This window comes from Notolabrus celidotus, chromosome 7 (assembly GCF_009762535.1).
Source record: "Notolabrus celidotus isolate fNotCel1 chromosome 7, fNotCel1.pri, whole genome shotgun sequence".
NCBI lineage: Eukaryota > Metazoa > Chordata > Actinopteri > Labriformes > Labridae > Notolabrus > Notolabrus celidotus.
In genome coordinates, this window is record NC_048278.1 from 22,664,990 (window position 1) to 22,676,661 (window position 11,672).

General features: G+C 37.4%; 1 protein-coding gene and 1 long non-coding RNA gene across 2 annotated transcripts; both read right to left on the reverse strand.

The window, feature by feature from the left end:
- Positions 1-2,458: 2,458 nt before the first annotated feature.
- Positions 2,459-5,102, reverse strand: odam (odontogenic, ameloblast associated). The gene is made up of 10 exons (XM_034686828.1): positions 4,954-5,102; positions 4,767-4,838; positions 4,646-4,681; positions 4,487-4,537; positions 4,167-4,409; positions 4,020-4,073; positions 3,803-3,925; positions 2,998-3,030; positions 2,815-2,898; positions 2,459-2,678 (listed from the first exon to the last, which is right to left on the reverse strand). Exons 1-10 carry the CDS (start codon positions 4,954-4,956, stop codon positions 2,643-2,645), a joined length of 735 nt encoding a protein of 244 aa, XP_034542719.1. The 5' UTR covers positions 4,957-5,102; the 3' UTR covers positions 2,459-2,642.
- A 4,230-nt stretch (positions 5,103-9,332) lies between these two features.
- LOC117815239 lies at positions 9,333-9,725 on the reverse strand. The gene is made up of 3 exons (XR_004631778.1): positions 9,660-9,725; positions 9,563-9,577; positions 9,333-9,464 (listed from the first exon to the last, which is right to left on the reverse strand). It is a non-coding gene; the product is annotated as an uncharacterized LOC117815239 (long non-coding RNA).
- Positions 9,726-11,672: the final 1,947 nt, after the last annotated feature.

The following is an 11,672-nucleotide window of genomic DNA, read 5'->3' on the forward strand; positions in this document are numbered from 1 at the left end:
ATTTTTCAGGGTGTGGCCACTGGAAGGATATTGTCCAACCATTATCACTTTTTACACCCTGCTAAAAAGAAACACAAAATAGAAAATAGAGATTCTTGTCATTAAAACACTTTTAACCCCCAGGCCCTTAAAACACAGTACTGTGAACTGCAGGGTCTAGCTCTAACGCTGTGTAGAAGCCAGGATGTTCTTCCTTAATCCTTAAAGAAGGTGAATACAAACTGTGTGATATTTAGGGAAATAAAGTGAAGAGAATTAATATGATAAGGATAAAATATTTCAGAGAAACTACCATGACCAGGGCTGAAGAGACGCTTTGCACTCTCATTGAACATTTTGGAGGCTTTCTAGAAATAACTATATTTTGGCTTCTTTTGTAAGATGCTACAAACACAATTCGTCTGCAGCAAACCCTTACCATCACCTGACATTTTATGAAATTATATGAAACAGTTGTTTTCTGTACACAGACCTGAATTTTAACTTCTCACAGGGTCCTGGTTCCCAACGAGGTGATGCAAGACTCCCTCTGCGTGGGTTTGGCTGGCACTTTCGTCCTGTGGTAAGCTCACAATGACATGTAGTGAGGCTAGGCTGAGAAAAGCTGTACTGAAATGATGAAAGCTTAATGTACTGTGTGGAAACCATGTTAATCTCTGGAACTCACAGTGCCCTTAAATTACAGAAAAGTATCTCGTAAATCAGTTCTTAATTTTTTGACTGTTTACATATCTTTTCACTATTGGTGTAGTTTTTACTGACACAGTAGGTCCATACTTTATGTCTGTTGTCTTTCTCTTGTGTACTGAAGCACTGTCTGCTCTCCAAAAAATTACACACATATATGTTTTTCTTCTGCATTGCAATGACACAAACATACTTCATTTTTGTTCTAGGAGTGTGTGCCATTATTCAAGGTAGGCACACTTTCAACCATTACTTCAGATTAAAGCACTTCAACAGTTAGCCAACACTCTAATACTCTTATGTCTATTATTACTCAGGTTGGCAATGTGACACTTCAGGTAAGATCATGCATGAAAGATATTAAACATCATATGTTTCTTGTATTTATAAAATATCTATGTTTGGCATAGCAAAGCGGTGAACATTTAAATTTGCCTTTTATCCACAGAATGACTCTGGTGTGACCCTTCAGCAGGTAAACAAAACGCTTTGGTTGCTTGATTACACTTTTATAAAATATATCATTAATTAAAGTAGCAAATTACTTCCATTAATGAAATGTTATGATGAACCTTGGTGTGAAAATCTTGCAGGGGGAGAGCATATTTGTGGAGCAAAAGGTAGGAGACAATAGAATAAGTATCAGTGTGACTAGAATCAGAAGACAGACCAGTTTTGATTGATATTATGAATACTAACGAATGTGTTAATCCATCTTTAGCCCGGCAGGAGGGGACCTCGCCATCCCATGGTACAAAAAGGAATTTAATGATATGTTGCAATGATTACAGAGTATCAGAGCCCTTTCACACAGATAGTCTGATTTTTACTGTGACTTATTTTCTAGAGAGGAAAAAACAGTCCTACGATGAATTTGGCAAACTCACTGCATGCTTGAATCTCAGTCAAATATATACGAAATGTACTTTTTTTCTATTCTGTTTTACATTTTTCACATAGTGAGGCTTGGATACATTTGTGATCTTATTTTAAAACTGCTTTGTGATTTAATTTTCTCATCCCCTGAATTTCAGAACTGTGTGAAGTTCATCTTCAACACCACAGAACCGGTAACCCCGCTGCACACAATAAGACAAATACAATGTCTATGAACTGTATTTTATGTGTTTACTTTTCAATCATCAACACATTTTCTCTTTTCAATGTAAAGAACCAAGTCTCCATTGAGTACGGGGTTGTGAAACCTGTAAGTACAGACTGATTGTAAGCCTCTTTCTGTGTAATAGTAATCATTAAATGTGAAACTCCCACTGTCTGAACTTGCTCTTATGGAACATTTACCCATGGCTCTGTGTTGTTTCATGCAGCATATGAGCAAGTGAGGTCTTTTTCTTGCATAGTTATCCTAAACAATTTGAGGTCAGCATTATTACAAAAAGTTTTAGCACTTCAGATTTCTCAAATTCAACACTGAGCTTGTGTAATTTTATTTTCCAGAAGAAACTCCGTGTGATTTTTTGAGAAGAAGTCAATCAAGAGGAAGACTGCGGACAGCTCTCAAAGGTGAGGATGCTAAATACATGATAAAGTTAAATTACATGTATAACACTTTGCTGACTGCTGCTGACAACTTTTCTGATCTCACACTCTTTTAGAAAGAAACCAACAGCTACAAATCTGATCGACTAGCTGTAAAGAAAAATATGCATTTCTCTCCACTTGTATACTCTGGGAAATTACTTCTTTGATTTGGAATTTCCCTGCTCAAAGTATAATTCTGGTGTTCCAAAATAAATCTCTAAGCAAGAAGTTTTGTCAGAGTTGTTTATTTGACATGATATGGAAGTGGGGATAACAATCCTGAAACAAGTCAGACAATTTCAGTATATCATAAAAATAACTGAGTAGAAATTAATTGGGTTTGGAAGGATGGCACATTGTAGAGCATTTGAGCAAGTGTGGCCAAAAACACAGATTGTTTGCCAAGGTGACATCTAGGGTTCAAACAGGAAGGGGAAGTTGCCGTTGCCCTGGAGGAAACATTAAAGACAAAACAGCAGTTATTAAATGATATCAAATCAGATCTTGCATATCTAAATGACAGATTTAGTGTGTCATGAATACTTAAAAGTACTTAAGGTTAAGAGTTATGGTCGGAGATCAAACCTCATCAACTCCAGGCCCAGATGTGTCACCACGAGGATCAGGAGGAATTGTAGTAGACTCCTTCTGTGTCCCCATCGGCCATGTCTGATATGGACAGAGAGTTATAAGACCACACATATTAGACATAATTGATGTGTTCTTGTCTCTGCTTGCTTTAAAGGCGAAATCATGTAGTGTACTCACTTTTTCTGTTTGCACCCTAGGCAGAGAAGCTTGCTGAAAAGGGAAGAAAGGCTGTTAAATTAGATTTCTGTCTAAACGCACATGAGTGTCAAGTTCATTCAGACAGTTTATTAAGCATGTAGACATTTAATGTTATTTTTCAAACTGTTGGACAACCCCTGAAGATGTGGATTTATTTCTAGAGCACACAAAAGCCTTGATAGAAGATAGAAATCTAGGATTCAATCAATGAACAACAGCTAAACAATCCATACAAAAACATATTCTCATAAACCACCTATTCCATAATAATCATTTGCTAAAAACTAACAAGAAATATGTTTCAAAGCAATGGAATTTAAATTCCATTGAAGAAGATATAATATATATATATATAATATATCCAACATAAGAAGCACTAAATAGTAAGGTACTCAGTGTAAGCTCTAAAAGGTATTAAATAAAAAATTATATTTTAGTTACTCTAAACTTATCAAACAGTACAAGGGACCAACATTATTTAAGCAGTCTACCACTAATCCAATATGGCAGACATTAGACACTGCATCACAGATGCCACACATGACTCAACATATACCGGTATGTTATTATCATTAAGTTGTGTCTCCAGTCATTATAGTCTGCTACATTGCGTCCTGACCGTTTTTTTAAAAGACAAAGAAGAGTTCCTGCTTTTGTGACAATAAATCTTCAGTCAGCCTTTCTTTGTACGAAAAATGTATAAAAACTGACATTTCTATTTGATCAATAACTACAGGAGAGCCTTGATCTCTTTTTTGTCCATCATGCTTTTTGAATGTCTCACCTGCAGAGGGAGCTGTGGTCTGTGTGTGGTTCTCTCCAAGTTTTGCTGAGCATTGTTGGGCTGCAGCACTGCAGTGTTCCTCTGCTGGGGATAGCCGTAAGGAGGAACAAAGTAAGGGTAGCCCTGTGGATGGTAAGTCAAATGAAAGTCAAATAAAACCAGCGTGAGCATAGAAATAAAGACAAAGTGAGGTTTGAGCATGTGTTTTACATCATACCTGTCTGGAATACTGAGGGAAGCCGAAAGGCGGATACTGGAAAGATGGAAACATCTAAAGGGAGCATAGAACAACTATTAGTCTCAGCAACTAAAGTGAAAACAAAAAGCAACACTGTCACTGAATCTCTGTGCGTTTTTTTCCAACCTGAACTGGGTTTTGGGCCTGCTGGGGGATGTTAGGAGCGTTGGGGTCCTGTGGGGTCACAATCTGCTCTTGCTGAGCATTGGGGACGATCATAGGTGTAAGCTGGTTGCCCTGAGAGGGGAAGAATAGCTGGTGCCCCTGAGGAGAGAAGGGCCCTACCATTTGAGGGTTCATGTTCACCATCTGTGGAGTGAGCAGCACCTCAGGCTGCTGCTGCAGCACAAACTGGGGTAACAGGGAAGACTGGACAAGACAGGTTTGTTAGTGGTTGTTTTTTTTTCAATGAAATGCAGTTAATGTTGCTTTTTACAAATTTGCACTACCTGTGCTTGTCCAAGAGCAGCAAGAGTTAATCCATTCAGTCTTAGGATCTGTACATAAAAAGTTGCATACAAAATCAGTACAACTGTCACTACATAAAATGCGATCCTAACTTATAAAATATTGGGGAAAACATTTTTTTTAACAGCTGTACATACCTCATTGCTGTTGCTTGCAATAATTCCAATCTGTAGCTGTTAAAAAGACATTAGAAATATGACTTTCCATCTAGTAACTTAGAATATATGAGTAAAACAGCAAGACATAGATGAAACTTACTGGAAGAGCAAAGCTTGTCCCGAGTAAACAGACCCACAGAAGAGCAGCCTGGGGTTTCATGATGTCCAAAGTCTGTAAAAACATTAGACGTATTTCAAAAACATTACGAAAAAATAGATACAGTATAGTATGTCTGATACATTTAGCTGTGATAGAAGTAAAACTTTCTATAACAGATTCATCTTACCATTTCTCTGGTTGTGATCACAGTTTGAGTGTGCCTGCTTCTTTACCCGGTCCCTTTCCCTTATATATTCTGTCAGGGTGAGGCGTTCTAGTCCCCCGCCAACCCATCCAGACAATGTGTGGTCAGTGTGACAGACGTTTCTCATGGCAACAGACTCAGACTCTGACAACACACAACAGGTAAGTGTGTAATTTTGTGTAAGTCATGTCTCTAAATGCTGTGACTCCGTCTTCGTCAGGTTGTTAACAAACCTCTTAATAATTTTGAAATCTCTGCTTTCTGTACACATCAGATAAAATAACAGTTTAACTGATTGTTTTGCTAATGGGCTACAATTCAATGACTTCCTGTTAAGGGGACATGCATACACCTTAGTGACCTTTTGTTGTCTTAAACAAAGTTTATGTTAAACCCTGGTATTTTAAGGTGTCATTACAGACATTAAGGCTGACAGGATTTCTGTCTTGTCATGGGAAAAAAATGAAAACGGGCTGAAAGTTTATAATCAGACATTTGTCACAAGTTTGTTCATGTTACGCTGACTGATGTTGTCATTTAACTGGTAATTCACAGGTATTAAATATTGACTGGTCTGGGAGGAAACACAGGAAAGAGAAGATGGACTTTTACTATTACTGAGTGCCCTTCTTCGAAAATGAATTTTACTGACATCTGTTTCGCGAATGACCCTGCACTGTTGCAGCAGATATTGTGGATTGTTGCAAGTGTCACTTTAAGAGAAACATTAAGAGTAGCTTTCTCAGCTTTGTTCTATACAGATATTTCACTAAGTTATAACAGTGTTGTCCTCTTAAGGGAAAGACCTGTAACTGACTTTTTTATGTCACACCTGTACTGCTAGATTTGCATCAGTTGCGATATGTGGTGAGCCTTAAAAATACATATATATATACAGTATATATAAAAGAAATACAAAAATATTCTAGGTAATATGCAAGGTTGTCATATTAAATCAAATCTGGAAAATTGATGTAATGGGATTGTTATTTGGGTACCTTTGGTGCAAAACATTTGCAATTATCCTGATCTCAGCATAAAAGTGGCTTCAAGGTGGGTATTTGTTCTAGATCAGTGGTGTCCAAACTTTTTTTAAGGAGGGCCACATTTGATGTAGTCAGAGAACCTCAGGGCCAGTGGCTCTTACTGAGACTTAGGAATCATAAAAGTTATATTTGAAATCTCTATTTAATAGCAATTATTTTATAGTTTTTCTCAATAAATCAGTACTCCTCAGTTCTTCACAAAACACGTAAACATAAGCAAACTTTATCTTCTTCTGGAGGAAAATGTTTTTCATTAGGGTCGGGCAATGTGGGAAAAATATAGTATCATTATTTTTCTATTCAATTTAAGAACTAAATAATTCTTGTCCTGCATTCTAAACTATTTTTCTGCACCAAATTTTGCATTTTCTGCACAATTTTATAATTTTGATCTTGTCTTGTCTGTCCTCTTTTGTGTCTTCTGAAATTTTAGTGTTCATCAAGAACATTTCACATCATGATGAGAACATTAATTTGAAAAACCTGTCAACTTTAAGAGTTCCTGTGTTTCCTCCTAATTATATTCTGGCAGAATATCCAGAGCTTTGGCTTTATACAAGTGGTCTATATGAAGCTTTTTGAGACGTTTCTGGATTAACTTTAGTTTTGTTTGTGCGCTTGAAAGAAACTGCAAATGTACAGATGATTCAGAATTTATTTAATATCTGTGCTATAAATAACACATTTTAAGATAGAAGCTTGGGGCCATAATTAAATGGACCTTGGGCCGCGTTGGCCCCCAGGCCATACTTTGGACATGCCTGTTCTAGATGGTTCTGTTTGTGTTGTTTTATTTTGTAGTTTTTTGCCCCCCTTTTTTTAACTGAAAGTTGCACCATGCTGGCTGTTCTACCTCTTGTACTTTACTGCTACTACTACTACTACTGCTAGAAGCCTTTATTGTGAGATGTAGTCCAAACCCTGGTGATCCAGATTTATTGATCTTTGAATTTCAGTGTCTGGAGCAGGTGGCTATAATCTGGATAGCAAAAAATGGCGTCTCCAAATCTGTATAAATCTGATCTATATTGAATTATTTGAACAACTGAGCCCTGACAACAATGAATGAACATCTTCCTAAACTGTATTCTTTAATTCTAGTTTCATGTTATTTTATCATGTTGTTATAATAATTTTCCTTTAGATGGCAGCAGAGATCCACTACACATTGCTGTTATGGTCAGTTTATTGATACGACTTGTCTCATTCATAAAATCAGATGGTTTCATTAAAATCTATTCCAAAAACGTTCAATGTGCTTTTCTTTGAGGCTAAAAGCATGCAGTGGTTCAAACATAACTATTGGTCAGAAGTAAATACAGAGAGTAAATGAGTTCAAATATTTAGGTGTAGTCTTGGATTGCTACTTAATGTTTGAGGAACATGTCCGAAAGTGTCTCAGACCATCAAAACTAATCTTAATTGCTTTGGACTTGTAAGATCTGGTCTATCATTAATTCATAGTGTTTATCCATCTATGTTGTTTTTTGTTCTATGTCTGCCTTGCTGTTAGTTTTTATGCATCTATGTACGTATGTGGCTGCTTGTCGGTGTCTGCTTTAATTGCTATTCTTTATATCTAATTCACAGTGGTTTATCATGTACTATCCCAAAAGCTTAACCAGGGACAAGGATAGCAAATAAGCCATGACTAGAAGTTTTACATATACTGAATTAGTTGCACTTTAATTAGATGTAACATTGCCTACATGTTTTTTCTGTCAAATAAACTGATAAGTATTTAACAGTTGACTTGTGCAGTAAATCCACCTCTGATTTCATAGGATTCATTGGTTTAAAAGTCAAAAGTTCCAAACACAAAATAAAATCCATGATCACTGACAATAACTTAACCATTGAATTCAAGTTTTAATGTCAAATGTGCATATTCTTGCATTTTTGCTTAAAAGCTGCCAGTGATATTGTTGTCTTCATGATGACCTTCTTTATTGCAGGGAGTTGGTGTCAGGGTTTCAGTGGGAGCTGGAATCTGAGGAAATAAAGGGGGGACACTGAATGAATACACAAGACCTAGAACATTCTCAGCATTCTTACATCAGTATCCAAGGTATCCACATCACTCTTACCTGAGTATCCACAGTGGTCCTTACGGTGTTGTCTTGTTTCCTTATCTGACGCTGGAGGGTAAAAGAAGAACAGTTAACCAGTGCAGTCCGCCAGTGTAGTGGATGTTAATACTGTCACTTGTTCCTACCCTAAATCGTCTGAATAAGTCAGACTGAAGAGGAGGCTGCTGTTGCATGGTGCCACCTGCAATCCCCTGAACAAAGATAACAAGATCACAAATCATTATGTAAAAGATTTATATGACACTTGTGTTTTGTAAATAAGCTACGGAGGCGAGTGATACCATCAGAGGCTGCTGAAGAGGATTCATTGGTGACATCTGGGGGACTCCCATGAAAGGAACCTGCAAATATATATGAGAAAGACAGATGTGAGTGTTTCCAGAGTGGGTCTCTAAAGTCTGAAAAATATCAAATCATATTCAATGTGTGTTTACACTTACAGTATTGGCTGCAGGGACACTGGAAACAGGAACTGGAACAACATAAGCAGGAACTCCAGGAACAAACTTGAGGAGGAAAAAAGAGGGCATGTGTGTAGTTTAAGGTTATTGGAATTCAATTCAACTGTTTGTTGTATTGATGATGTGAGAAATCAGAGCAGATGATATTACCTCGTAGTGAAAACAATGACCTGAATTCAGCTTATTAAACTTAAAGAGAAGTCAAATGGTGTGTTTGTGGATGGGATGACGGGAGAGCACCATCTAGTGGTGTAGTTGTATCATTGCAGTATGTTATGTAGTTTGTTGATGGTAAGCTTTCTTTTTATTGCAATGTCCAAGTTTTAAATAGATTTACATCACAGCTATCTTGCTTAGATAATGTGAGGAAAAAAGTTTTGGTGTATGAAAAATTTAGATCAACAGATAAGGGTCTTTATCAGGATAAAGAGGTTAATAGCTCCTGTATGTATTACCTTTTTTCCGTATACAGTTCTGAGAAATGTGTTGTTTCAAAATATGTCTTTCTAAAAGAATATAAATTGTCTTGTACATAGACTGAATATATTAAAACAGCATCACTGCACTAGCAAACAAATGACAAATGAAAACCACAGGTAGCATGGCATACATATATAGATGAAGAAATATACAAATTAAGTATAAGGCTTAAACCCGTTTTCTGAAATTTGGTATATGCTGATTGATTCCACTGTATTTTTCTCTTCTATCGGACCAAGGTGAGAGGCATGTCAACCTGGCAGACTGACCCGAGCAAACTGCGGCTGTCCGACAAAACCTGTCCCACCAACAGCCACCACAGGAGGGTTCAGGCCTCCAGCCATCCTGACGGGTATAACTCCATTTGACATTCCTCCATTCATGCCTGCTATAATAGCTGCCAGCAACTTGTGTGACTGTGAGACAAGAGGAGAAATAGCTTTAGACCTTAACCATGATCCAATGTGGATAATTGCACGAATCACGTTTACATTGTCATAACCAAGTGTCTTACCTTGTCGGCATGTACCTGCAATACATTAAAAGACCAGAGGTTACATGGAATGTTTTGTTTGTCAGCCAAATAGATAGATAAATGAATAGATACTCACATAGCAGATGGTTGCTGCAAGTAATAATAGGAGAAGCCTCATTTTGCAGCTTTAAACCTGCAAAATTGTATCAATTGTATTCATTTTACTCTCTGTATTTTGAAACTAACTTACTTGTCCAATCATACCATACAATCATCAGTGCAACCATAAATACCTTATTCTTTTCGAATGTTGCTCAGATTTCTTGTGCAAAGACGGACTGTTGTTGCTGACTGAATTTAGAGCACCTTTTATCAGTCTCTAAGGTTATTGTGAGCCAATTAGAGAGGAGAACAGCAGCTTGTTCATGGACTATATTTGTCACATTTGTGTCATGAGAACTTGTGATATGACATCTTCATCTGCTGGACTTTAAGATGTAAAGAAATGCAACCCAGCCAGCTGCTTCTCCCCATACGACTGACCACTAGACATTGTTCTCCATACAGCTGAGTGACCGCAAAAAATAACAGAGTGACTCAGTGTCTTGGTATTGGTGGTGGAATATTCTGGAAGCTTTTGACCATGAACCTGCATGAACCATCTAAATGTTGTGGGTTTTTGGTCAGAGGAGGCAAACATCTGACATCATAATGAAGTGCTCTCATAGGGATCATGTGTGTGCTTACATTTAATAAAAAATTAACCTTGCAGGTTGCTCCTTGTTTTTTGACAGCTGAGCAAGAATGATATCTGATTTGTTTCAGGTCTCCGGGTGCAAATTTGTATGTTTCCTGCTGCTGTTATATGACATTTTAGCATTACAATACTTGATCATGACTTTTCTGCAGAATAACTGCAATTTTTTATAAGTTGAAGTTGGTCTAAAGTTAGCTTCAAGCCCTAAAACGACTGCATTTATAAATTAACAGTTATCCAAAATAGTACATCACCCCTTCGTTTGTTAAATTTAAGAAAAACTCTTATCCTACATGAGAAAGAAGCACATATTTGTTGGTGTTGCTTCATAAAAAATGTTCTTTTGATATTCAGAGCTATTGCATTCATTTCCAATGTGGCTGGCAGTCTATGTTGTCACTCACTGAGGTGTTTTTTGCTGCTGACTGAGCAGCCCACAGCAGACCAGGTAAACACTCTCTGTGGTAGTCTGGTCTGAAGCTTTGTGCTAATTACATAGTGTCACCTAGCTAAAGTTAGGAGCATTTCCCTCATGTTTGCACTTTAAACACTTTTAAAATGGCATTTCTGTATAAATATAACTGTTTATATGTGAGTTATTTATTAATCTATAAAGATATTTCCCTTTTTACAGGTTACACTGATAAAGATCCTTTTCTATAATGATTCTGCCATGATGTGAGTAATATGTTTTGGATTTTGTATCATATTTAGAGACCCAAATCACCATGTAGCTGTTTCAAGCTGTGTTCAGTAAACATATATTTGAGCACATTTGTGGTAGTCTGTGAAGCAAAAATAACTATCAGAGGAGCAAAACTCAGGACACTGATTGTTGTTGTTAGTGTTTTGCTGATATTTTGAGCAGATGATGTGAAATACAGAGTGTTTTTATTGTCATATTGGAATAAACACTTGACAAAGATTCACCAGTTCACCTCAGTCGTTTATTGATCATTTGTTAAAATTGCCATGATTTGTAAAGTGAAAGTTTTAGGATAAACAGCTTGTGTCAAGACAGGATCAGGATTGAGGAATCAATCGTGAGATGTGTATGAAGTTAAAAAGTAGTGGGCTCTCAGTTTTCTTGATTGTCATCCCTCTCCATTCCAGAGCCATCTTCATCATCTTCATCAGCCATCACCGTCTTCCCCCGAGCTTCTGGTGTCCTCCAGAGGCGAGCTACCAGAGAGCGCTGGAACCTCATTCTGCCAGCTGCTTGTCCAACTGCAGCGCCTTGCTGCTGCTGGTTGTTCAGCATGGACAGTGGTATCAGTTGTACATGGCTGGGAGACAACACAGCTCCCTGCTGCTGCTGGTTGTTCAGCATGGACAGTGGTATCAGTTGTACATGGCTGGGAGACAACACAGCTCCCTGCTGGGCCCCTCCAG